This window comes from Elephantulus edwardii, unplaced genomic scaffold (genome assembly GCF_000299155.1).
Source record: "Elephantulus edwardii isolate Elephantulus edwardi_28Jun2011 unplaced genomic scaffold, EleEdw1.0 scaffold00008, whole genome shotgun sequence".
Taxonomy (NCBI): domain Eukaryota; kingdom Metazoa; phylum Chordata; class Mammalia; order Macroscelidea; family Macroscelididae; genus Elephantulus; species Elephantulus edwardii.
In genome coordinates, this window is record NW_006399758.1 from 17,775,846 (window position 1) to 17,803,749 (window position 27,904).

The 27,904-nt window shown below is 36.4% G+C and overlaps 1 protein-coding gene and 1 pseudogene across 4 annotated transcripts in view; both read right to left on the reverse strand.

Annotated features, from left to right (window-relative positions):
• Nucleotides 1-27,904, reverse strand: part of STAU2 (staufen double-stranded RNA binding protein 2) — a 380,463-nt gene that overhangs the window by 160,272 nt on the left and 192,287 nt on the right. For 2 of the 4 annotated variants that reach the window (XM_006880466.1, XM_006880469.1), the window contains one exon: nucleotides 24,835-25,142. In XM_006880466.1, the coding sequence (XP_006880528.1) occupies nucleotides 24,835-25,142 (308 nt within the window). Of the gene's footprint in view, nucleotides 1-24,669; nucleotides 25,143-27,904 lie in introns of those variants that run through there. The other 2 variants (XM_006880468.1, XM_006880467.1) reach the window with 2 other exon arrangements.
• LOC102877180 lies at nucleotides 9,787-12,059 on the reverse strand (annotated as a pseudogene).

Sequence of the window (27,904 nt, forward strand, 5' to 3'; positions counted from 1 at the left end):
GATGGACTTGTATCAAATTTCCTGACTGAACTTGAACTTTCATGAGTAACTGGTAAATCTTTTCTGCAGTTGGTCTCTGGCCTCTGATGACCTTGATACTATCATAGTATCTCTTGCATCATTTTTATTTCTAAGGCCATATTTTACAACTACTGATCTTTCTTTATTCCCAATTTTAATATCCTAGCACATGTAATTACCAGTGGAACTTGATTACATGTTTGATTTTCAGGTGCATTTGTTGTTGTTGTTAAATGTTGTTGAGTCGAACTTGACTCATAGCGACCCTATGAACAAAAGACCTGAGCCTGTTCTATAACTATTGTCATTTCTCTAAGTTCATAGAATTTCCAGAAGCATGTTGTTCAGGAAGTGGATGCCACTCTTGCTTCCAAGCCTATCTCAATCTGGGAGTTCCACCAAACACTGTCCACCATGGACATTTGACACTGTCCACATTATGACATTTGACACGTCAGTGCTGTACCACAAAGAAGAATGTTCACACCAAACACAACACCAGGCCCAAGAGCTGGAGATCTGAGGTCCCAATCGACTTTTAAATACCCAGACCTGTGTCCAGGACCAAGCAGTAACTGTGAGACCGGGCAATGACTGTGAGGCTGGGGAGGGCCAGGCAGTGTTTTGTTCTATTGTTCATTAGGGTCTTATGAATTGGAGCAAACTCAACAGCAGCTAGTAACAACATGGTCAATAATATACCTACAGTATGTTAATTCTACTTGTGTTGTGTTGCTCTGTACCACTGAGTCTGAACCAACCCATAGCTGACTCCCAGGAGGGTTTTCAATAGCTGTAAATCACACAGGAGAAGCTTGCCCATCCTTCTCCCATGGAGCAGCTGGTGGCCTCTGAGATTGCAGCAAAGCTTCTTGCCACTAGACCACAAGAGCTCCCTATAATGAATTAGCATAAATATGTAAAATGAGTCTATACAGAAATATACATGAAACAGTGGTTTGTAGCTAGCATTGTAACATATTCATAATTATTCTTAATAATATTGTAATACATCTCAAAATGATGTGATAAAAAATATGACAAACAATGTAAGTCTTTTGAGTACTACTTAGCAGGAGTGGCAACCACTTCCTAAACAACTTGCCTCCGGAAACCCTATGAACTTTGATAAATGTCAATAGTTGTAGAGGGACTTCAGGCTTTTTGTTCATAGGGTCGCTAGTAGTTGTGTTCTGCTTGAAGGCAATCAACAACAACAACAACATAGGATAATCAAGGAGCTCTAGTGACCTACTGGCAAGAAGCTGTGCTGCAATCCCAAGGGCACGTGGTCTGAGTTCACCAGCAGCTCCATGGGAGATGGATGAGCACCCCTGTAATTAACAGTCTGAAAAACCTCCAGAGACTCAGCTATGGATTGGTTCCAACTCGATGGTACACAACACCACCACCACAACATACCACCTGTCACTGATTTTTTCTGTTTCTCACTCATCTTCACTCTGGGCTCCAAGCTCCTTCATAAGTAATAGCAATTCCTTTGTGGCTAAGATGTCAACATATATTTAACTCAGCTCAGTTATGTACCAGTGTTTCAATGATAGGAATAATGTTTCACTCTGCATGCAATATGCATGTCACATTAAGCCCTCAAAGATATTAAGTGAATGAATAGAGACACATTACACAGACTGAAAATCAACTTGTAAGTATTATTTCTCTCCCTTAGAAATTCTATGCATGGCATACCTTTGAAAATTACATGTCTATATTTGGTGTACAAAATCTGGCACAATGTTTAAATATTTCTTTCTAGGAAAGTCCACAGACAAAAACTGTCTAGCACAGGCAGCAACAGATGTGCTGTCAGCATCGTAAGGGTGAAAATTGTATTCTTCACATTTTTTCAACATGTCCTTAATTTTCAGTTTCCTTTTACTATGCCAGTGAAGACTGGTGACTTATTTAAGATGTAAATAAATGACACACACACATACTCTGTTAATCTAATTTTACATTTTCATCAAAGGATAACACTAGGCTATTTATAAAAATAAATTCATATACACCAGAAAAAGAATTTCTCCTTATAGTGTGTACTGATGTTCTGATACACCCATACATACTCATTTAAAGATGTAAAACAAATACCATTATTAAGAGTAATTTGCAAATTTTAAAAAAATTACTTAACAATGAAAACTTCTTTTCCTAAGGGGGAGAAAAATTATACAGTAGGTAGCCAGCACACTGACAAAGTTAAATAAAAACTCTTCCTTCAATAAGGCAAACTCTACTACTTTTCATGTATTAAAATTTATTGACTATCTTTAAAAAAATGGACATCACAGCCTTGATAAACCTTTTCATTGTATAATGGTTTTATAACTTTTGCTTGCAAATAAGAAGAATTAACATGCTCTTCCTTACTACACGCTAACTACAAGTTTTGGACACTACCTAGAAAACAAAAAGACTCTGAGAGGATGGGGGAAAGGTAGGCTGGCTTGAGATTTCTTGAGAAACAGCATGGTAGTGCCTTTGTGGGCTATGGTCTCACCTAATCCACAATACCTGATGCAAGAGAAGCCAACAACCTAGAAATGCCAAAGGCTGCAGAGAAGAAAACAAATCAAATCCAAACAAAAAAACCTCTTCAAAAAAAATCCTTTTCTCTAGACAATTTACTAGGAAGTGGATAGCTTCACTAATAAAAAAAAGTTTGCATAGTAACTGCCCTAGCCTGTCAAACATCATGAAGAAACAATGTCAGTCTCAACCCTACTCCAGGAACAAAGGCTAAGTGCCACATCTCCACTTCTTGGTTTGTCACTAAGGAGGTCTAGTGGAGAATCTATGATCTCACCTATGTTGGAGCATGAAGATACTATTCTCTGCACCCAACATGCCATGTGTCAAAAAAAGACAACTAAGTGGGGAACCTGGGCATCTGTGCTGTCATGGGCTCATTGTTGGGAACCACAGCTGACCACAGAGTTGGACCCGTAGCTGATCCTCTGGTGGGTTTTCAGAGGCAGTTAATCACATGGGAGGAGACTGCCCATCCTTTTCCCGTGGAGTAGCTGGTGGCCTTGAACCCTGTGCCTTCAGGATTGCAGTGTAGCTTCTTGCCACTAAACCACCAGAACCCCTTATATGACTAAGTAGGAACCTAAAATATGGCGTGTATAAACTAATCATAGGATTGATCAGTTTTTCCCACCCAAAAAAGTTTAAATTAACAAGTTTAGCAGCTAAGGTGGGTATCTCACTATCAACAAGAAAGAGGAAGGAGAGAATGCAGTTCACATCCTCCAGGTCCGGAGATTACTCCATCAGCAGACCAGGTAGAGCAGGAGCAGCCTCGGTGCAGCACCAGAGACCAGCATGAGCCAGAGCTGAATTGGGACTAGTGCTTCCCGGAGCCAGAGTCAGGGGCCTTTGCTCAACATGCTGGAGGACTGCGGGGAAATGTCAGAATTGGTAGGCTTTGCAATGTTGATCTAAGATGTGAGGCTGAAGGTCAAAGAGCCTGCAAGCATACAAGAAGGTAGCCTGACTGAGGCATTTACCCTAATGCCAACTTGAACTGTAACTTGTTAACTTCCCTAATAAACCCTTCAACAGTGAGTATACTTCCATGAGCCAGTGTGGTCAGTTCAAAGGATTTTGGACTTAGTAGTAGTTGTGTATAACATCAAGTCAGAACTGACCCACAGCTGACCTTCCAGCAGTTTTTCAGTGCCTATGAATAGCATGAGAGGAGACTGCCCACCCTTTTCCCATAGAACAGGTAGTGGATTTGAACTGTGTGCCTTCAGGATTCAGGACTGCAGCACAGCTCCTTACCACTAGGACACCTGAACTCCCTAGCTGGTGCTGAAATTACCAGAAGTAGGTGTGAGAGTGCAGGGACCATGTGGGTACTTTTGATCCCCATCATTTACCCCAGTGGAATTAACAGGGTTAAGAAGCAGCTATCCACACACTCTTTGTACTGTATCTGCCCACATCTGGTAATAATGAGGTATTCCAGCCATCCCTTCTGAGGTGAAGTAAGGAGAAACATAGTAAGAGGTTGAGTACATTCAACATTTTCCCTCTCTCCACAAGGATAGTAACAGGGGTTAAGGAAGGAAATTGAACTTGCACTTACACCCAGCAGTAACAAAGTGGTATCCCCATACCTCAGCTGTGCAATGTCAGCGGTGGTGACTATTGTCAGTTACCATCGAGTTGACTACAACTCATAGTGATTCTACAAACAACAGATCTGAATCTTGCAAAACAGAATTTATAAACAAAATCCAGTCTCTTTATACAGTATCACAGATGTCTACAATGCCTCTGAAAAGAAATCACTCATTTTATCAAGAACAGAAAAGTCTTAACTTGCATGTAAAAGACAATCGCTAGATGACAAAATGTAGATGGCACAGACGTTGGACTTACATAACAAGTGTTTTAAATTATCCATCATAAAAATGTCTCAATAATTACCAAAATACTAGAAACAAAGGGAAATTAGTGTCAACAAAAAAATGATGATACATGCATATCACCACTATTAAAAATATGGTGGGGTGGTTTAGTGGGAGAATAAGAAAGAGTGGATAGATAATGAACAGTGCATTATCTATGAGGGGAAGAATTGATTGAAAGAAATGTGTATGATTAGTCATTACATGTATGACAACAATCTGGAACAGAGATGCACTGCAAAGAGGGCTATGGAAAGGGGAATGAAGGGGGAGGGAGGAATATGTGCAACAATCAATAAATTTTTAAAAATTATTTTAAAAAGATGATATAAAGAAAATCCAAATAGAAATTTTATGGCAGAAAGAAAATATAAGCAAACTTCAATGAATAGGCTTAAGAGTAGAATAAAAGGAAAAGAGGAAAGAATCAGAAAACCAAACAATAGAAGAAGAACGATTGGCCAATCTGAATAACAGAAATTAGACAAAGGGAGAACAAAATTAACAGAGCCTACAAAACCATGGAACCAATCCAACCAAATTAAAGCCTCTAGGACCTGACAGAGTAGCACCAGAGCCCCAGAAAGAGAGGAAATAGTGGGCAAATTATAAAAAATACTACTAAAAATTTCTATTAATTTTAACTATTATGTCACTAATAATAGTGCCCAATTAGGCTAAGATACATACATACATACATATTTGAGATGTTGTTGTTATTGATTGTTCTGTGCCATCAAGTCACCTGCGACTCATAACAACCCTATGTACAATAGCTCTGAAGCCTGCCCTGTCCTGAGTCAGTCTCACTGACTCAGTCAGATACACCTAAGCCCATTGTCTCAGTCACTGTAACAATCCACCTCATCCAGGGTCTTCCTCTCCTGTGTTGTTCCTCCATGCTTCGGAGCACGATGTCCTTCTCCAAGGATCAGTCCCTCCTCGGCACATGCCTAAAGTTATGTGAGAAGACGAGCAAACACTAATCAAGATAAACCTAAAGAAATTCATCCCAAGGCACACTGTAATCAAACTTCTGTAAACTAAAGAAATATCTTAAGAGTGGTAAGAGATAAACAACAACTTCTGGCCCATAAAGAAAAACAACGAGAATTACAAGGAGCTTTCTCAATAGAAACCACAGAGGCCAAAAAAGAATTGGCACATTTTTCAAGTGTTGAGAGAAAAGAACTCTCAGCCCCAAAATCCATATCCAGCAATAACACTGAAAATGAAAGAAAAGGAAATCAAGACATTCTCAGAGAAGAAAAACAAGAAATTTCCCCCCTCAGCATAATAACCTTAAAAGAATGGCTAAGAGAAAGAAAATAATACAAGAAAGCAGCTTAGAATTCCATGAGGAAGGAAAACAAAAATCAGCAAAGAATAAAAATACGGATAAATACAACACACTTTCCTTTTCCCCTTGAATTTCAAAATTACACTTTAAGGCAAGAAATGGTAACACTGATATAATTCTCAGTGTATGCTGAGAGAAAATATTTAAAGCAATTATGATAAACATGATTAGCTGGGTAATATAATTGGTATAAAGAAGGGTACAATAAACAAACAAACAAAAAAAACCAACAAAACAAGGGTACAATAGTTTTTATAAGGATGTTTTACCTAAAGTGAATAATAATCCAATCACAAGAAAACACTGGACAAGCTCACACTAAAGATCATTCCACAAAACAACTGACCAGTACTTCTCAAAATGTGTAGGATATGAAAAACTGACAAATTACTACTGACTGGAATAAGCATTAAAGGTAATTAATTACATTATGAGATCCCAGTAGGTTCCTTGGGTCAGAAAAAAAGGCATTATTAGAAGAACTGGCACAATTTGAACGAGACTTATATTTTATAGGTATTTTGTTACCATTATTGTCTTGCTTCTGAAAATTATACAATAGTCATATAATTTAATAATAACCTCTGTACTATTCTGCAACTTTCTGTAAGTATAACATATTTTTGAAGTCATTATAACAGGAAAGAAAACCCTTGGTACTTCAGATTTTAAAAGAAGCCAACAGCCTATTAGAGTAGGTAATAAACATTTTTTAAGGTTTTTTTATACATAACAGAATTCTATACTAAGAGTCTTTGAAGAACTAAAGAAGGGACTTAGTGGAGACAAAATTCTTCTAATCAGAGTTTTAAAAAAACAATAAAGAAAATTAAAAACTACAATCTTTTTACTTCTGATATAGGAAGGAAAAGGTACGCAGTTTTTTTCCCTTGCATGAAAGCCTAGAAACGTTATCCAAAGCATCACCACAAAAAAAAAAAAGAAGTGGGAATTTACTCCTTCAATCAGAATTTAAGAGAAAACAATTTGATACAGGATAAAACTGTAAGGTGTACAGTATAGGCAATATGGTAATAAGGACCAAAAAAAGTATAAGTATGTAATACCAGTAAATACTACTGATATGCAAAGTTATAAACTGCTGCTTAACCGGCAAATTCAAATATAGTAGCAAATATCTTCTGCAACAGATCACTTTTAAGCTCCATTTTTTCCCTCCAAGGATGTACTATCTCTACTTTCCCTTCTACCATTCATTACATTTCGTTTCTACTAAAACTATTTTGACACTATTTTAATCTCTTAAATGCCAACTCTATCTGCAGTGTCAGAAAATGTAGATTCATTTCTCTCTTCAACTTTCTCTTCTCTAGGCTTCTGGAGTTGTCGTCTCTCTCAATTCTATACCCACTTCTCTGATTCTTTTCTTCTAGATCTATTGCTCAAATGGTGTTATTACTCGAGGTTTGATGGCATATTTGTGTTCCTTTAAAAGTCCCTTTCTAAGTAAATCTATCCCTAAACTGATGAAATTTCTCTATTTAGATCAGAAGCTCTTCCATTAACTACATAGGCCCTTTTACAGTTCCAACTAGCTATTTGAAATTCTCATCTCAATATTTATAGGGGGCTCTAATGGGCTACTAAGTATTTGCACTGTCAACCCAAAGTCAGGAAGTTCAAATCCACCGAGCTTCTGAAGGAAGACTCTCAATGAGGAGGACTGACATGGTGACTACAGCAATGAGCTCAAGTGTATCAGACGTGATAAGGATGGCACAGGATTCAGGTCTGTTGTTCAGAGAGTCGCTAGGAGTTGTACCTGACTAGACAGCACCTAACAACACTAGAACAAGAAAGAAGGAAATCAATAGATATTAAACCCAATACAACCTAAGGTATCTCAGATGTCAGAATGAGTGAAAACTTTGTTTAATAGAACCTATCATTATTATGCTCAAGGATGTAAGGAAAACTATGACAGTGGATTTAAAAAAAAATCTCAACAGAGAAAAATAAAAACCATACGGGTCTTGGGAGACTTTACCTTCACTGTTGCAAGACACCAAGGCCTGCATGGAATGGCTGGCCCATGAGTGTCTTCCAGCCACTACTTCCCCAGTGTCTGCTAAAGGCTGCAGCCAAACCCAGACAAACTCACACCCTGGCCAGTGACAAAACCACGGCCTGCCTGGTGGAGAAGCAGCAGTTTTAGACTGCAATCCTGCCCAGAGAACAAGACCACTGCCCCTGCCATCTGGAGACCCCACTGTCTCACCACGTGGAGACCGCCCAGCTGCTGCCTTTGCTGTCTAGTGCCAAGAGCACAAATATTCTAGGTACTTGGGTTGAAACAATGCTGTCTAGCTACATCATGTGGAATTTCTTAAGCTCAAGTAGAAGAGGCTGACTGTAAGCACAGTTTCAGGAGGGAAACAGCAATCCATTCCTGGTTGATTGTTCTTCTCAAGAGAGAAACACCAATATGCAGCTCCTTCACAAAACACTGCCATGCCCTGTGTCATAATATAGTTAAAACAACCTAATATCTACTAAGAAAAGATTTACATAATGTCAAGAAAGCAGCACTTTGCCTCAATCATCCTGGAAAAAGTGACATAAACCTTCTCCAAAAAAGGAAGACCCAGTGAATACCCCAGATAGAGATAACCAGAAGAAATATGTTGGTGTGGAGATAGTTGAAAAGCTACAAAAGAAGATGCAAATGATGGAAGAAACAATGGAAGTCATTAAGAGAGTAAATACCCCGGAGACAACAATCCAGAAGAAAGATATTGATAAGTAGCAACTTGAACACCTGTGGAAAAAATGAAAAAGATGGAAGGACTGATAGTATAAAGAGGTACAAAAACTTGAAATAACAGAAAAGCAAGAAAACGCAATCCAGAACGTAAGAAGAAATGGCAGCAGTGTTCAACATGTTGGTTGGACAAACAAGGAGAACTGAAGAGATGGAAGAGAGAGTCAGTGAGTTGGAAGACAAAAGCCTCACTGGTCAAATACTAGAAGAAAACTCAGAGATGAGATGTAAAGAAAATGAGGAAAACATTAAAATCATGTAGGATGACATCAAATGGAAAAACATACATATAATTGGAATTCTAGAACATGGGGAGGTACAGGAAAGTCACTGAGAAAATTGTGGAAGATGTACTAGAAGAAAATTTCCCTGGTGAAGAATGAGAATATCCACATTCAAGAAGCACAGTGAACACCAAATAGACTAGAACCCAAAAGAAAAATATCAAGACACATCACAGTTAAATTATCCAAATTAAAAGATAAGGATAAAATACCAAAAGCAGTGTGAGAAAAATGAGTCACCTACAAAGGGGAAACAATCAGATTAAGTTCTGATTTCTTAGCAGAAACCATGTGAGGTAGAAGACAATAGGATGACAAATAGAGAAGTTGAAAGAAAACAACTGTCAGCCAAGGATCCTATATCCAGCAAACCTCTCCATCAAATATGAAGGAGAAATTAGATTCTTTGCAGAAAAGAAGGAGCTTAAGGAATTTGTGAAAACAAGACCAACACTACAAGAAATTTTAAGTGAAGTCCTTCACATGGAGACGTCACAGGAAAATGGATGAATCATTGTAACCAGAAACAACAGAATAAGAAACACAGCAAAATGGAAAAAGTAAAATCTAGCCTGACAATAGTCTCACATAATGTAAATGGATTAAATGAGCCAATCAAGAGAAAATGAGCAGCAGAATGGTTTAAAAAACAAAGCCCACAATATTTTGCTTACAAGAGATGCATTGAAAATATGGAAAGACAGACTCAAAATCAAGGGCTGGGGAAAAAATACACAAAACTAATGGCAACCACAAAAAAGGAGTGGCAATATTTTTTTATGTTATCCACATATTTTTATTCATACACTTTTACTGAGATCAGTGCCAATACATCCATTATTTTATTTTTACATAAACCAGTATCTGTCATGCAGCCAGCAAAAACCTTACAGTAAATTACACAGGTTTGTAGTCCAATTTAGACTCTAGCTTCTTAGAATCAGCCACTTTTCTGACTGTTTTCATGAAGTCTTCTTGTACTACAAAATCATGATCAGCACGAATTGCAAACATACCTGCTTCAGTGCAGACATTTCTTAGGTCTGCTCCATTGAAGGCATCTGAAAGCTTCACAATTGCTTCATAATCTATTTCACCATGCTTTGTAATGGGACCTGCATGGATTTTCAATATATCTAATCTTGCTTGTTCATTTGGCAAATCAATATGTATTTTTCTATCTAATCTTCCTGGACGAACCAAAGCAGGATCCAGTGTATCAAGTCTGTTTGCAGCCATGATCATTTTAACTCTATGCAGAGTATCAAATGCATCTATTTGATTGAGTAACTCCATTAAGGTTCTTGAATCTATCAGCTGAAGAACCCTCAGAAAAACGACGACCACCAATAGCATCTATTTCATCCATGAAAATGATGCACGGCTGATGGTCCTTGGCATAATTAAACATTTCTCTGATCAAACGAGCACTTTCACCAAAATACTTGTCTACAATAGAACTAGATACAACCTTTAAAAAATTGCAGTCCAGCTGGCTAGCAACAGCTCTGGCCAAGAGTGTTTTCCCTGTACCTGGTGGTCCATATAATAAACAGCCTTTTGGAGCTATTATTCCTACACGCTGGAACAATTCTGGGTTTGTAAGGGGCAGTTCTATCACCTCTCTTAATTCCCGGATCTGTTCTGATAGCCCTCCAATCTCAGAATAAGAAACATTTCCAGGGTCCTCATGAGACATATCGTAAACCAGTGGATCCACTTCTCTTGGCAAATATCTCATGATAGTTAGCATAGTCATAGCCAAAGCAACCCTTGTTCCTGGCTTTAGTTTACTTTTGTCAAGCTGTCGGCGACATCCCACAACATATCTTGGCCCATTTGTAGCTTTAACAATAAATTTAGTTAATTGCTTAAGTACTTCACCTACAATCTGACCAACACTTTGCAGGTCCTTCAGATCATTTTCAGACTTTTCATACTGCTTGGTAAGTTCTTTTAATTGTTCCCTTAACTCCTTGAGACAGCCATCAATCTCCTTGTGCTCCAGCAGTTTCTAGGAGTGGCAATATTAATCTCTGAAAAAATAGACTTAAGAATTAAACCACCTTTATAAAAGATAAGGAAGGGCATTAAAGATTAAATGCACAATAGATCAAAGACATAACCTTGCTCAGCATTTACAGATGATAGATATGCAAAATACATAAAACAATGGTTAACAGAATTGAAGAAAGAAATAGACTACAATAGTGGCAGGAGACTTCAACACACCACTATCCCCAAAGGACAGGTCAACTCCAACGAAACTTAACAAAGATGCAGAAAAGCTAAACTATACAATCAGCCAACTTGACCTTGCAGATGTATTCAGGGTACTGGACCCAACTAAAACTCAATTCATTTTCTTCTCAAGTGCACCTGGTAAAGTCTCCAGAATCAATCACATATTAGGACACAAAGCAAACTTTAACAAATTAAAAAGCACTGAAATAATACAAAATATTACTTATTTTACACCATAATGCCATGAAACTAGAAAGTAACCACAGAGGTTAAAGCTTATAAATCCATCTATGTGGAAACTGAATAACTGTAAACACTATTGGGTTATAAAAGAAAGTTTACAGAATCCTACAGAGCTTCCATAAGAAAAAGACTTAATCCAATTAAAAAATGGGCAAAAACATGGAAATAATTTTCACAAAGATATTTGGATGGCCAACAGACACATGAAAAAAAATGCTCAATAAGAGAGATGCAAAACAAAAACAATGAGATATCATCTCATTCCAGAAGCAGTGGCAAAGTTTAAGACGACATCAAGTAATAAATGTTGGAGGGGATGTGGCGAGATAGGAACACTTATACACTGTTGGTGGGATTGTAAAAAAAATGTACAATCACTCTGGAAGGCAGTTTGGCCTTTCATCAGAAAACTGAACATAGAAATTCCGTATGATCCAGGTATTCCACCACTTGAAACATAACCTGAGAAAATGAGAACTGAAGCACAAATGGAGATTTATACACCAATGCTCATAGTAGAGTAATCCACCATTAAAAGAACTTGGAAACTGCTCAAATGTTCAACCACAATCAAATGAATTGAGAAATTACAGTACATTCATTCATACAATTGAATAAATACTACACAGCACCCAGGAGCAATGATTTTGTAAATCACTACCTACCTTGGGACGCACTGGCATATTATGCTGAGTAAACTAACTTGGTCCCATAAAAACAAATACTGGATAAGACCATTATTATAAAATGTGTACGAGGATCTCAAGGGAGGAGTGTGGGAGCAGAGTGGTGAGGATAGGTGATTGGGAGGGGTTTAATTACAGGGTCATACAATTTGGTAAAGAAAACGGAAAAGAACTTTGATAGGAAACAAGCACAAAATAAAAATTTAAAAAGGAAGAAAAAAAAAATGGAACCTTAAAATTAAAAAAATACAACATCTAAGATACACTAATCAATCAATAAGATTTGACCAAAGAATCAGTGAATTTACAGATCAGGAGATACTATATAAACTGGAAAAAAAAAATCTCATGTAAAAAGATACTATATAATCTTCTAAAAAAAAAAGTAAATACTCAATTAACTCACTGTGCAGTATCAAAATGTCTAATACAAACAGAAATTAAGACCCAATAGGAGATGAGACAAAGGCAGCAACAAATCATTTGAAGAAATAATGGTAAAACTTTTTCCAAATTAGATGAAAACAGTAAGTATTCCAATGTAGAAGTATAGGAATATACAAAAATAAACACGAAGAAAATAAGTTAGTCCAACTTTTAAAATCTGTAAGATCATCTTAAAGGTCAATTCAACACACTGGCATGGAGTTAGAATCAACTCACAGCTGACTCTCCAGTGGGTTCCCAAGGCTGTTAATTTCACAGAAGGAGACTGTCCACCCTTCTCCCATTGAGTTACTAGTGGATTCCAATCCCAAAGAGGCACTGCCTTTGGGTTAGCAGTGCAACTCCTTATGGATACCAACAGAGTGAAAGCACACTCTACACAGGGAATAACAATAACAAAGAATGACTTTCCAATATAATCACCAGACGCCAGAAGCAATAGAATTAGATCTTTAAGCGTCAAACTCCCAAACCCAAATAACTGTTTTTACCTTTCCTATTTTTTTTATTAATTTTAATAAACATTTACAGAGATTTTAGATTTCCATTCATTCATTGCTGCACTGTTCTCCCTGCCCACCCCTCCCCACCGGTTCGCTCCTCTCTTTGAAAAGAAAAAAAAATTCCTTCATTGGTATACAATTCCCCCATCCCTTCCCCCCCACCCCTCACTGAGTACACATCTCTATGCAACCTTAATTCTGGACTCCTGTGCTAACCATAATACTCAATCTTATATCATATCTGTTCTTTCCCTCATCTGTTTCAATACAGTATACATAATTTATCCAGTTTTTTCTCAGTCTTACCCCAACCCTGATGTCAGACCCATTTTACAACAGTGGCATCATGCAGTATTTGTCCCTTTGTGACTGAGATATTTCACTCAGCATAATGTCCTCCAGGGTCACCCATTTTGAATAATATTGCATAAGTTCCTTGTTTTTCAATGCGGCATAGTATTCCATTGTGTGAATATACCACAGCTTCTCTATCCATTCGTTTGTTGATGGGCACTTAGGTTGTTTCCAACTCTTTGCTATTGTAAACAAAACTGCGATAAACATGGGTGTGCATATATCTGCTTGGATGGCAGTTATCGTCTCTCTGGGGTATATTCCCAGCAACGGGACTGCTGGCTCAAACGCTATCTCTATTTGCAACTTTTTGCACCACACTGCTTTCCACAGTGGTTGCACCATTTTACACTCCCACCAACAGTGAATACGGGTTCCAGTTTCTCCACATCCTTGCCAGCATTTGTTGCTTGCTGTTCTGTTAAATTTTGCTATTCTTACTGGGCTGAGATGGTATCTCATAGTTGTTTTCATTTGCATCTCTCTTAGAGCTAGGGATTTTCAACATTTCTTCATGTGCTTGTTGGCCATCTGAATGTCTTCTTTGGTGAAGTGTCTGTTCATATCCTGTGCCCATTTCTCAATTGGATTATTTACCTTTATCTTATAGTGGTGCTCAAGTATTTTATAAATTCCAGATAGAAGTCCCTTATCTGACATGTCATTACCAAATAATTTTTCCTAGTCTGTGGCTTCCTTTTTACCCTGTTAGAGAAGTTTTTAGATGTGCATAGGGATTTGATTCTTAGAAGGTCCCATTCATCTATGTTATCTTCTCTCGATTGTAGATTTTTCAGGATACTTGGAAGACTTTTTATGTTGTGGATTAGAACTACTAACGTTCTTCCAAGCTTTTCTTTAATGAAGTTTATAGTCCTCGGTTTTAGTCCTAGGTCCATGATCCACATTGAGTTGGTTTTTGTATATGGAATGAGGTGTGGACCTTGCTTGAGTCTTCTGCAGATAGCTTTCCAGTTTTACCAGCACCATTTGTTAAAAAGGCTGTCATTTCCCCACTTAACTAATTTCATCTCCTTGTCAAAAACCCGTTGACCGTAGGTAGACGGGCTGATTTCTGGGTCCTCAATTCTATTGCATTGATCTATGTGTCTGTCACTGTACCAGTACCATGCTGTCTTTACCACCAAGGAAGTGTAGTAGGATTTGAAATCAGGGAGAGAGATGCCTCCTACCCTTTTTCTATTTTTAAGGAGTGCTTTGCTTATTTGGGGCTTCTTTCCATTCCATATGAAATTGGAGATTACCTTTTCCATCTCCTTAAAGAATGGGATTGGTATTTGTATTGGGATTGCAATGAATGTGTAAATTGCCTTTGGTAGTATTGCCATTTTCACAATACTGAGTCTTCCTATCCATGAGCAAGGGATATTCTTCCACTTCTCCAGGTCTCTTTTTGTTTCTTATAATAATGTTTAGTAATTTTCTTTGAACAGATCCTTTGTGCTTCTGGTTAGATTTACTCCGAAGTATTTAATCTTGTGATTAGCTATTCTTAGCTCCAGCTCTGCATTCTCTTTGTCACTGTAGAGAAATCTTGCTGATCTTTCTATGTTGATCTTGTATCCTGCTATTTTGCTGAATTGGTCAACCATGTCCAGTAGTTTTCTTGCTGAGTCTTTAGGGGTTTCTAAGTATACTATCATATCATCTGCATAGAGAGATAATTTTACCTCCTCTTTTCCATTTTGGATTCATCTTATTTTCTTCTCTTATTGCTACTGCCGAGACTTCCAATACAATATTGAATAGGAGAGGTGATAATGGGCATCCTTGCCTAGTTCCTGTTCTTAAAGGGAATGTCTTTCACCTCTCTACATTGAGAACAATGTTGGCTCACAGGTTTGTGTAGAGACTATTTACTATGTTGAAGAAATTCCCCTCTAATCCTACTGTGTTAAGTGTTTTAATCAGGAAATAAACTGCAGACTTCACAAACAAAAGGTAGCAACTGACAAACCCAAATTGTACATAAAACAAAAATATACTTCAAGAATGGAAATAAAATCATTTCACAAAAATAAAACCCAAAAGGATTCACTGTCAGTAAATTTATAACAAATGATGAAAGAGGTTCTTCATATCAGAACTTGTAAACATATCTTCACAATATAAATTAATATTTTAAGCAAGAATTATAAGATTGTAGTATAAGAATTATAATCTATGTCATTGTAAAACATATGACAATTATACCTAAGTACAGGGAATAGGGCTAGTTCATTAGAAAATGATCTCTTATGTGAAATGTTAAAATAGATTTAAGTAGACTATAAAAAAATTAAGACAGAGTCAACAATTACTTTAAAACAAAGTTACAAATGGGAAGAGACAAGAAAATAAGATTAATGGAAAAGGAACAAGAAGGAAAAAAATGAGAATGTTCATGTATCTTAAAGAATGTCATAAATTTGAAATTTCATAGAAATTATAGAATGGAAAAAAAGAAATTATAGAATGGAAATATTCTGCTATGAAAATTTACACTGAAAAAGAAAGCAAAGAGTTAATTGCCATTCAAACTATATCAATAATTACATAAGTAGATCTTCACAAAACATTCATTTGAAAGGCACGGATTTTCAGCTTGAATAAAACAAGACCCAATCAAGGGTTATATACAAAAAAAAGGTGCAAATAAGAAAAAAGTAATTGAAGATATACCACATAATAAATAATAATACATAATACACATATACATAAGTAGTATATTTAAGAAGGTGCAACTACTTAATACTAGATAAAAGAAACTTCAAGATAAAGGTACTGTCATAAAAAACAAATGATGAAAAACTCAGATAATGAATGAAGAAAAAGAGTAAGTGTAAGAGTGTGTATGCACCTAACACCAATACTTGAAAATACATTAAGTCCAAAACTAACAGAGTTAAATGCAAAAACAGACAATAAGGCATCCTCATGGTACAGTGTGAGATGTGTGTGCAGTCAGAATTTAACCAAAAGGTTTGAATCAACCAGCTGCTCCATAGGAGCTAGACAGACATTTTTTTCTCACAAAAAGATTTAGTCGTAGAGACCCATTTAAGGTATCTATGAGTCAAACTCTGATTGACAAAAGTGATTTGATACTATCCCAAGGGATGGACTAATATAATACATGTACCACATTAGGATATCTTCCTGACTCTATCAATAAGTCACAGAACTAGAGGAAGAAAATAAGAAATCCACAAAGTAGGGGAGCTGCAGACGTGGTGAGACAAGAGATCTGTACATAACTTCTACTTCATATCCCGTTGACTACTCAACACTTTCAAGCATTCTTCCCACAATAGTGGCTTTGGTGTAAAATTGGGCAGAAATTACCATGGAATCAGCTGAAATAAGAAAATCTACCTTTAAAAAAATATGGACAGGGGAGCTCTGGTGGCCTAGTGGCAAGAAGCTGCACTGCAATCCCAGATATGCGGTTCGAATCCACCAGATGCTCTGCCGGAGAAGGAGCGGCCATCTCCTCCTGTACCAGTCAGATCCAATTTGATGGTACACACACACAATAATAAAATTAAAAAAATATGGAATGTATTCCTAATCTGCACGCAGCTGAAGTAGCAGAGAGAAAGCTGAACTTTACTGGTGTGAAATATTAGTGGCAATGTGGCTGAAAGACAACTCGATGGGTGGGTGAGGTGAGGGAAATAGGAATGATCTTTTGTGGAAAACAATATATTCAAACTTTGTAAATAAGTCAGAGTAATACTGAAAACATATATAAAATAAGGCCCCCAAAAAAATTCGATAGAATTTTGATGTTCCCACTAGAGCCCTTTTACAGATGGAAATGAGCATCCATTTGACTGAGGCCTTTGCTTCCAAAGAAATGAATCTCTATGAAATTTTCCTAAATGCATTTTAAAAAAAAAAGGAACATCTGAAAATTCAGGAAAGTAAACTATGGATGCCAGGGAATTCAAAGAGGAGAGGCTCCAAAACCTGTGTGTGAAGGGGGCCTGAATCGTTAGGTTACAGTTGTACTGCACAAGATGAGAGATCACAAAAGAAAAACCAATAGCTGGAAGCAGAAAACACTGCACAGAGCTACAAATTGCTACACACTGCAAGGGAGAAATACTCGGCAGCTTTTGTCTAGTTAACCTTACTTTAAACAAAAATAAGAAATTCCTCACATGGAAATAAAACAATCCAGAGTTGCTTAAACATATTATTTAATTATTATTTTTATAACAAAAATCTGTTGTTGCTATGTGCTATTGAGTCAAAAATGACTCATAGTTGACCCTCCAGTGGATTTTCAGAGGTAGTATAGGGGAGGAGACTATCCCTCTTGCTCCCACAAAAGTCCCCTTTAAACAAAAATTAAGAGACATGTAAAACCAGAAAAATTTAACTCACATTCATAATAAGACAGTCAATACAAACTGATTTCTAAAGTGACCACGTGTTGAATTTAGCTGACAAAATATAGACTGCAAATACAAAGATATTCAAATAATTAAAATTAGTCTCAATAACTAGTTATAGAATCTTGAGAAACAGAAGAAAAAAGAAAACCATAAAATGGAAATGTCCAACATATGTGTTAAGTAAGGTTCCAAAAGAAAAGGAGAAAGATAAAAAAGATATCTTTTTTAAAAAATGTAAAAAAAACACGTGAAAAATGTTAAGTACAGTATGAAAACATGAAATGAATTGCAAACAGAAACACTCCTTGCCACAGCATAATGAAACTATTTTTTATGTAAAATAACAGAAATATCTTGCAAACAGCCAAAAAAAAAAATAATCCCACTATATTGCATACACAGTGCTGACAAAAACTGGCTAGTTATCGTACATGGAAAAAATAAACTTGAACCATTGCCTCATAACATATTCAAAACAGTAAAATGAAATCGTTCTTGGTCTTAAAACACAAAAGTGAAAACATAATGTATCTTTTAAAATAAAAACCGACAAAAAGAAAATCTTTGAACCCTTGAGGTAGCCAAAGATTTTTTATAAGAACAAAATAATACAAACTAAAAAGAATAACTATAAAATTTACTTTCATCATTAAAACTTCTCATGTTCTTTAAGATATCATTAATATCATAAAAGGAAATGCAATACTTTGTAGTACAAAGAACTTACACCCAGGCTACATAAAAGACTCAGCAAAACAAGCAATCTCAACTAAAAACTGGGCAAAAGGTTTTAACAAATATTTTTAAAAGATAAACCAATAAGCACAAGAAAAGTAAATACCATTGAGCTCAGAGAAAGATGAACTAAATTATTAATGGGATGTCACTACACTTTCATCAACAGACAGCTCTTTTATACATCACACTGACCAGCTTCCGAGTAAGATGGTTAATAAGACAGCTTGGAGCCCAGACCTTTTTCAATGAATGACATCCAAAAACAAAGGTATATAGATATAGATGGCAATTTGATGGAACTTTAAATTTAAAAGAATATTAAAAAGTAGTTCTGACACAGAATGAAGAAAAAACTAAAGAACAGAAAATGAGACAAAGAACCTTAAACAGTAACACCTGGCCCTTTTGAACAGTTTGGTTTGTTGTGTTGGGTGTTTTGGGTTGTTTTGTGGGTTTTTTTTTCATAGCCATGGGAACCTGGCTGACAGCAGTTTCCACACCTGAAGACCATAATGGTCCAATATTGACCATTACGCTCCACACGTTCCTTGGGATCAGGAACTTTCTCCCCCAACAATCATGTGGCTGGGGGAGTGTTCTCTCAGCCCATTCCAGGGCTGGGGCCATGTCATTTTGTATCAAGTGCAGGAACTTGCACAAAGCTTCACAGCCTGTAGAAGCTAGGAGACCACACTGTCTGGCCTGCAAATAGCACTTGCAGTAGTAAGGCATGACCTCTGATAGGGACCCTTGTCTGTCACTAGGTACCCTTGTAGATATCTGATCTGGTGGCATGTGGAGAAGCTACGTGTGGTGCACCAAGGAGGGTACACCATTCTTGGGCATCTCATGTTGGCAGTGACCATCTCTTCATTCTAGTCATCCCCAGCTGGGTATCCTGCATGGAGCCAGGCCCTGGACTGGCAAAGGGACCATCCCTAGCCAGGGAGACTACTCTAAGCTTGCTTCATTAAACATATATACTGCCTGCTTCAATCACTGGCACATAATGATCCAGTCAACAGATATCAGTTCCCTTTTTCCTTTTTGCTGCATAGCTTCTCAGTGTAGCATGCCCCTGGTAAGTCAAAGTGGTTTCTATTTCAAAAATAATGCAAAAATTCTTTGCATGCCATATTCCACATACCCCCCAACCCAAGAATGTCTTGAATGAGAAAAGAACAATGTCTAAGAATGCCTTAGCCATTGTAACTGGGGGGGTGGGGGGGCGGCAGGAGAAGGTATATGATAAGTACACTACAATTAATCTTAAGTCATCAAGTAAAAGCATCACTGCTGAGTTTGAGTTTTTTAGTTATATACTGCAATGAGTTAGAGTAGGGTAAGTTTCCAAGTGTTTTTTTATGCCATTGAGTCACAACTGACTCTTAATTGACCCCCTCCTGCGGGTTTTCAGGAGCTGTAAATTCCAACTTTCTCCCTCCAAATAACTAGTGGATTCAAACTGCATGCCTCTGGGTTGACAGTGCAATTCCTTGCCACTAAGCCAGTAGAGCTCCCTAGGTCCAAATAGTTTATATGATAAAAATGGACTATTTTACTTAAGGTCTGCTTGATTCTCATCTTTATTACTTTTATATATCACAGTGTGTTTAATGCATGAGGATTTCTTCACACTTTTAACATTTTCCACTACAGTATTTGGCATTTCAACAAAATGTCCCATTAACTTTTATGGAAATAAAGTTAGGTGATCTGCAGTTTGCAAACTGAGTATATCATGACCTAAAGATATCAGAGACAAGGTATCTGCCTGCATGAAGGTGGGCTAACATTAAGAAGAAATCTGAATATTATGGTTTCTAATTGGGGAAAAATAGAGCACAGTGCAAAACAAACCTCATTGCCAAGGAGTTGGAATGGACCCTCCACTAACTTTCTGAGGCTGTGCCTCGCACAAAAGATTGCCCACCTTTGTGCAGCAAAGCTGGCCCACACTCTCCTAGTCTCTGTAAAGTATAAAGGCAAAATCCACATCGCTGTTATTAAAGACCTGTATTAGTACCTGTTCTCATTTAGTGAAAGAAATCCAAAGACAATTTCTGATATTTTTTTTTAAGGGGGAAAAGTGAAACTAGCATTCTGTGTTTCATTTGCATCAAGTTGCTGAAGCAGCAGTGCACATGTGAGCAGGAAGAATGGCACCCCCATGCTTCTTTCTAGAGAACTTCTTTCTTTCTACAGTATCTCAGCAGTAAACTGCCCCAAGTTTTAGACTGTGCCTGAGAACACTACATGTTCTTATTTAGACTCTACCGGTTATTTAGATGATTTTGTAAGATTATTTTGAAAGCCAAGGAATGCTCAATATTTTCCCCTCCATAACATAGTCTCTGCTTTATGTCTTTTTCAGTTTATGAAAGTTTTCAGAGAATTGCTCCACTTTTGGATAGTGAGTGAAACCTATAACTTCAATCAATTAAAAGCATCTGCCAGCCCCATGCCAAACACATGGTACTCTAGTTTCTGATCACTTTACTATCATTTTATCACACAAAGATAGAAATCTAGTGACAGTAAAAATTTTTTAAGGACAAATTTAAAAAAGAAAAAAAACCTACATGTTTCTAAGTGAGGTATGTATAAATATAGCAAATCTCTTTCTCCTTATTCTATTAGAAATAAATTTTCACTTACATTGGCCTTAAAAATGGATCTCTCATTCTTTCAAAAGGTTTCTGTAAATAGTTACTTCAATGATAAAACCATGAGATTTAAACAACATATGAAAAAGATTTGAGAAAGGAGAAAAACTGATTCTCACAATCTCAGGGAAGCCAGCTCATGTAAAAGAATATCTCAGTGTAATCTATATGAGGGTCTTGAAAATAAATATGGAAAAGACGACTGCTAAAATAACTTCACAAAAGGAGACATATCAGGTGAAATGTATTATGTATGAATTGTATTTGAAAAAAAAAAGCTTTTCATTTAAGTAGTCATTTCAGAAGTTTCTACAGGTATCTTCATCTTGCTGTAAATGGCACCTCTATTTAAACCTCAACAATTCTTGATTTTTTAAAATAAACTAAACTATGGTCTAACTAAGATGCCAAGTTCTTCTTTATACCTTTATGTGAAGAAAAAAAAAACCCCAAATTAGTTTATCATTATTTTACTTTGAAGATTTTACAATAGATGATGATCATAAAAGCAGCAGAGAATACCAAATTAAATCTACAAAAACTACTAAAATAATTCATTTTCATTTTCAACCTAAAATTTTTTCTAAAGACTCATTTCAACAAAAAAATTGCTTATGTGTAATTATACAAAATTATTTCTAATACAATTTGCATGGAAAAACAAACTAAAGATGTAAAAACTTAGAACAATGGAAATTACAACTTACCAAAATAAAGTCTCTTTTGCATCAAAGTCTCTTTTGCTGAAATACACACCATTTCAAGAGTGTGTTTTCCATTACAATTTCCCTAAAAAGCTGGATAATTTTGAAGTATTTTGATAATTAAAGAATATCAAGTTATGTGGCAAAAATGGAAACTATTATATAATTTCAAATGATTTTTCTGAAAAGTATAGATATATATAGGTTATGTCAAAGTTTGATAGCCACAAATCTAGTGACATAAAATTTTCTTTCAAAAAAATAATAAAACAATCAGCATGTTCAAGTTTTCAGAAATGATTATTAGACTGTTCTCAACAGAAGGTCAATGAATCAAATATTTATGACAGAGGTGCAAAAGGCATGCTTCTAAGATATGATAAATATTTTAGGTGAGTCCAAGCAAGGATCAAAGAGGTACTAAGCATATACAAGTGTTCAATCACACCCTACAATGTAAAGTCAGCTTTATTCATAATCATTTTAATTATTTTATAATTTAAACAAAAGGATGTGAGCTTACTATCTACACATTCGTGAGAAAATAAGACTTAATGCAACTTATAAAGTTAAATTAAAATAGTGGGGAATGAAAAAAATTTAAAAGTTAAAACAACTGAGTTTTCAATGCACTCATATATTTTTACTTTGTAATACAATACAGCTGTCACATACAATGGCTCTGGTAGGCTTTAGTCAAATTTCAATGGGCAAGTAAGTCCAACGAAGGGTTTACACAACATTCAATAAGCAATACTATCGTCTCAGAGTACAATAACAAAAAAATACTAACCTAGAAACACAGAAAAAGAATTTATTGTTTTTTAATTCCAAAAGTAAAAATAACAGAATTGCATGGAGTCCATAACAAGCTGTTCCTACAATTTCTAAATTATAGTTCAATTAAAACATTTAAAAATGGAAATATTCTACGAGTTCTTCTATCAGGTAAATACACCTGAGAAAGTTACTTATAAACAAATAGGCTTTAAAACTCTCAGCCATACAGAATCTTCTACTGTGATCCTGTGACGACAGAGCTCAGTGCCTGACAGGACATGAGCCATCTCTCACAGGGATTCTGTTCACTGCTCGATGGCAAGTTGCTCTCCGCCAGCGACACAGTATTTCACTTCAATGCAAAGCTCATTTGACCAAAGGAGCACAGTAGTTTTTAAAACCATCTGTTTATGTTTAATTGTATATAAAATCACAGTACACAAATTTTGAAATGTTTAACTTGTCCATAAATATGAGTCCACACAGCTTCTATTTATCGTTTTTTTAGAAAAAAAAAGGATAAGCAGTCATTTTGATAATGGGGGAAGCGGTTTCTACACTTTGGCTGAAGTCAAGACACTTAAAATTTTTCAGTTGTCATTGCCAAGAACTAACAAAGGAAATGAAATAAATAGTTCTTCTGGCTGCAGCAAAGTTACATCTACCCTAGTAACATCTCTAAGCAAGAATTAAATTTGGAGCTTGAATGCAATTTGTGCTTTTGTCTATGAAAAGGAAGTGTTACTCCTTGACATTTTAAAATAACTAGATGTGTAAATTAGTAGTGGATTTATTTTTATCACAGTTTACTTCTTATGGAGATTATAGATAGAACTAAAAATTACTTCACTAATAGCCTAATGCTTCAGCTATATGAATAAAAGTCTTTGTTTTTAACAGTGATTTAGTGTCATTTTAAGGTAAATCTGAAAAACAAATTCTAAAATTGTAACTTCAACTTAAGTGTTTAAAATTTCAAATGACAGAGCCAATAATCATTAACAGTTTCCTTAATTTCATGTTAATGGTTCAATTAAGAATACTAATGACTACCTGGCAATAGAGTCTAAAGTAAAAGATTTCTGTGAAGAGAACAGAAAAACATGCAAAATCTCCCCCCAGAACACATGATCTTCTTTTTCACTTTATAATCTAAACCTATAACATTTTTATAAATACATGATCATTCTACACAATACAGATCTTCTAGAGCATTTCTAAAGGAAATTACAGCTTTTGGTCTTAAGGAAAAAGACTAATATGGAAAAGAATGTGGAAACAGTGAAATTTGAGGGAGTAATAATATACTACACACAAGCACACTGATCATTCAATCAGATTAGTGTAATACAGTTAAATACAGGATTTTCAAGGCAACTAAGAAATCTGGACACAGGTATTTTCCCCTTTCTAGAGTTTAACAATTCTTTGTAAACCTCTGATCTATCCATAAAGGATTGTTTTTCTTTTTCTGAAAAAGGAACAAAAAATAAATACATAAAAAAAAGTCCTAAGCCCAAACTGATATACTAGTTATATGGTAGTTTCAGACTGTGCAGTGAAATAGAACTGATGGCATCATCTGAGGCAAGCACTGCCTTAGACGGTCCAAAATGTGATTCAGGAAAACAAATGCATGTTTTTTATTCCTCAAACAACTAGATAGCATTCCATTGTTGTGCTAATGCCATGTTAACTCTTTAAGTAAAAGACCGTTAGGGTAGTGTACCCTTAATACTGTACCTGTATCTTAACTGGCAATGGAAAGCCAATTTAACACAGCCATGGAAGTAGATCCGTCATTAGAAAAACTCAATCCTAATGTAAACGAAGAACTGAGAGCTAAATACCAAATATCTGAAGGGAGAGTTTTGTATGTGGAAGACAGTGATGTAGCTAATAAAAATCAACCAGCACAGAACAGAAAATGAAAATGTGTGAGCAAGAGAAAGAAAGGAAAATAGTGGAGAGACAGAGCTAGACCACAAAGAATCACTAGGAAGCCTGAAAACAAGAGAAAATGTGGCATGTGCATAGCTCCTTCTTTATGCACTCAGTGTTCCTAAGAATTTACAATCCAAGGGACATAGAGGGCAAAAATGAGCTTTTTGATGGACAGAAATGAAGGATTTGGGTCTAATGGGTTGTTTTGTTTTTGTTTTGCTTTTGATTCATACCTGAAAGCCTTGAATCCTTGCTAAATATTCCAGTTGTTTTGAAGGTTGTACTGGAGAACAAGGGGGGGTAGGAGAACTTCCTTTTAAACCTATGGCTTCAGCTGTTGGAGATGTTCCGTTCATAAGGAGTTCCCTTGCAATTGTGGCAGAACTATTTGATGTAGGAGATATACTGAAGAAAGAGCTTGAAGGTTGGTTCATATCTTTGGGTGACAAATAACCTAGACTAGAGCCAGAGATTACTTTGTGGCGGCTGGCTTCCATCTCTTGATAAACATCAGGAGACAAATGAAGAATTCCTTTTGGAGCTATAAATAAAATTAAGGGAACACTGTTAGGACACAAGGTAACTGAAAGAGAAACATGTTAGAAGATCATTAACTCAATGATTTCACCTGGTATAGTCACAAAGATATGCGAACCATTGTCAATTAAGTTTTCTTACTTGTAGAGGTACTTATAACCTCTATTTAGAAGAGGGTAAGGTCAAACACAAATATTACTAAGGGAAACTGATGTGTGGAAGTGCAATGGGGGAGAAGACAGGAAATAAAAAAGTTTGTTTTCACTTTGCAATTTAATCCTTTTCGTGCTCATAAAGAGACATTAAGTAAGCCTGGCCTGCACCATTAGTCGATAGGCTTTTAAGCATATGTAAGAGACACTTCCCTTTGACTACCATCTGTCCCAAACCACATTTCACACTGTTTTATCTAATGTCTTTTGATTTGCTGTTAACAACTATTAAATCACAACCATGTCTTAAAATGAATGAAAATCACCACTGTGGGAGAATACGTTCTGAGAGATACAATTTAATCCCAATGCCTTCATCTCTGCTTCCTCCAACATTAATTTGAGTTAAACCCTCAAGGTTTCTCAGCTGGACTACTGTAACAAATGCTTCAAGGTGCCCTTCTGGCCTCATAAAGAGATTTTCTAGCTAAGCATTTTTTAACCATTATAGCATCTCTGGTAGTCTAGTGGCTAGAATTGTGTTGGATTTCACCAGCTGCTCCACGGAGAAAGGCAATCTCCTCTTGTGAAATTTAGAGTCTCTGAAAAGTCACTGGATAGCCAGCTATTTTGAGGCAGTTCAGACTCCACAGGAGTGTAAAGCAATACCTGATAGCAGATGTTAGACAATTTTGGTATGTCTTCCACTGGCTCCTATAGAACTCCAAATGCTGAAGATGGCACACACTTCTTCCTGATCTGGCTCCCACACACGCCCCACCCTCACCTACTAAATTTTTTACAAAGATTCTGTCATCTACTCTGGCACTTCATGTGTATCCTTACTCTGCACTGTTGGACATGTTTTCAGTCAATATATGTCAAACAGTCACACAGTTGAACTTTAAGTGCTATGTTGCAGGCATGCTGCGAATGAACACCCTTCCACACCCTTAGTTAACTGCAGACTACTGCAAAAAGAAAAAGAAAAGAAGTTCTTGAATGGATTACTGCCTATCTAGAGATGGACTCAGACCACAGGGAGAAAGGAGAAGGTCTGAGATGGCTTTCCTGGAGGAGATGACACACACAGCAAATTTCAAGGACGAAGAGAACTTTAAAACACTTTGGGGATTTTCTTTAAAGCTTTGTATTCTCTATATTAATACAGCTTAGTTTCATAACCAGGAAGGAATTTCAGTAATTTTTATTGACCCTTCAATAATCTTTAACAAGAAAACATTTTTTTGTAAAAAAAAAAATCAATAATCCTATCAACCAGAGAAAATGTTTAACATTTTCCTTTTAAAAGTAAGCATTTAGTCTTTTTCATCCAGGCCATGGGTCTTTGCAATTATTCGCTATATATTAGAGAGCAGGATGATGAAATTAGAAGAACTGAAACCTTTGAGTTGTGGTGCTGGAGATAGTTTTGAATACACCATTGACTGCCAAGAGAACTAACAGGTCTGTCCTGGAGTGTGAAGTCAAACTGCTCCTTGGAAGTAAGGATTTTGAAGCTCCATCTCACATACTTTGGGCATGCAGCCTAAAGGGACCAGTCTTTGGAGAAGGTTCATGCTTGGAAGGGTTGAAGAACAGCACAGGAAAGGAAGGCCCTGGATGAGATGTATTGGCACAGCTAGGGTAATGAGGGCAGGTGTGTCAGAAACAGCGAAACTGGCTCAGGATAGAGCAGGGTTCAGAGTTATTGGGCATATGGTCACTTTGGGTCATAGTCAACTTGAGAGCACATAACAACAACATACTTGTTGTTGGAATGAATTTGAGGATAAGAAGAAGTTAAAAACAGGAATATTCTGTTTCTGTTTACAAAGTAACATACTTCTACTATTTTAAAAGCACATTCTTTCACTCTACAGAATTCCTTAAAACATTCTACATTATCAGATATCTAATTTCTTTTTTGCTTTATTACATATATAATCAACACAGTGATGCACATTTTTGTAATTAAATTCTCATTCACGTGAAAAATTATTTCCTTATATTAGAAGCAGAAATGATAATTCAAATGAACTTTAGTTATTGTACACTTATACCATCTTCGAAAAAGGTTATTCTGCTTTCATTCCCACAGACATATATGAAAGAGCATTCCCCACCCCCACCCCTGCCACCTTATTTCAATATTGGGTACTATTAAAATATTTGTCACTTAGCTCTGGTAGCCTAGTATTAAGAACCTACTCTGCAATCCCAAAGGCATGTGGTTCGAAACCATCACATGCTCTGTGGGAGAAGGATGGGCAATTTTCTCCTGTGTGATTAACTGCCCTGAAAACCCAGCAAAGGGTCAGCTATGGGTCAGTTCCAACAACATCTACAGACATAGAAGCATATACTAGGCCAGTGGCAACCTGAAGATGAGGAAATCATAGCTTTCAAGAGAGAATATTTTGGGGTGATGGAATGTTTAGTACACAAGTATATAAATATGTCAAAATGAAGTAAACTTGTCGTTGTTGTTGTTATGTGCCGTCGAGTCCCCTGCGACTCATAGTGACCCTATGTACAACAGCCCTAAACTCTGCCCTGTCCTGTGCCAATCGCACTGTCTCTGACACTCCCATCCCAATTATCCCAGTCACTG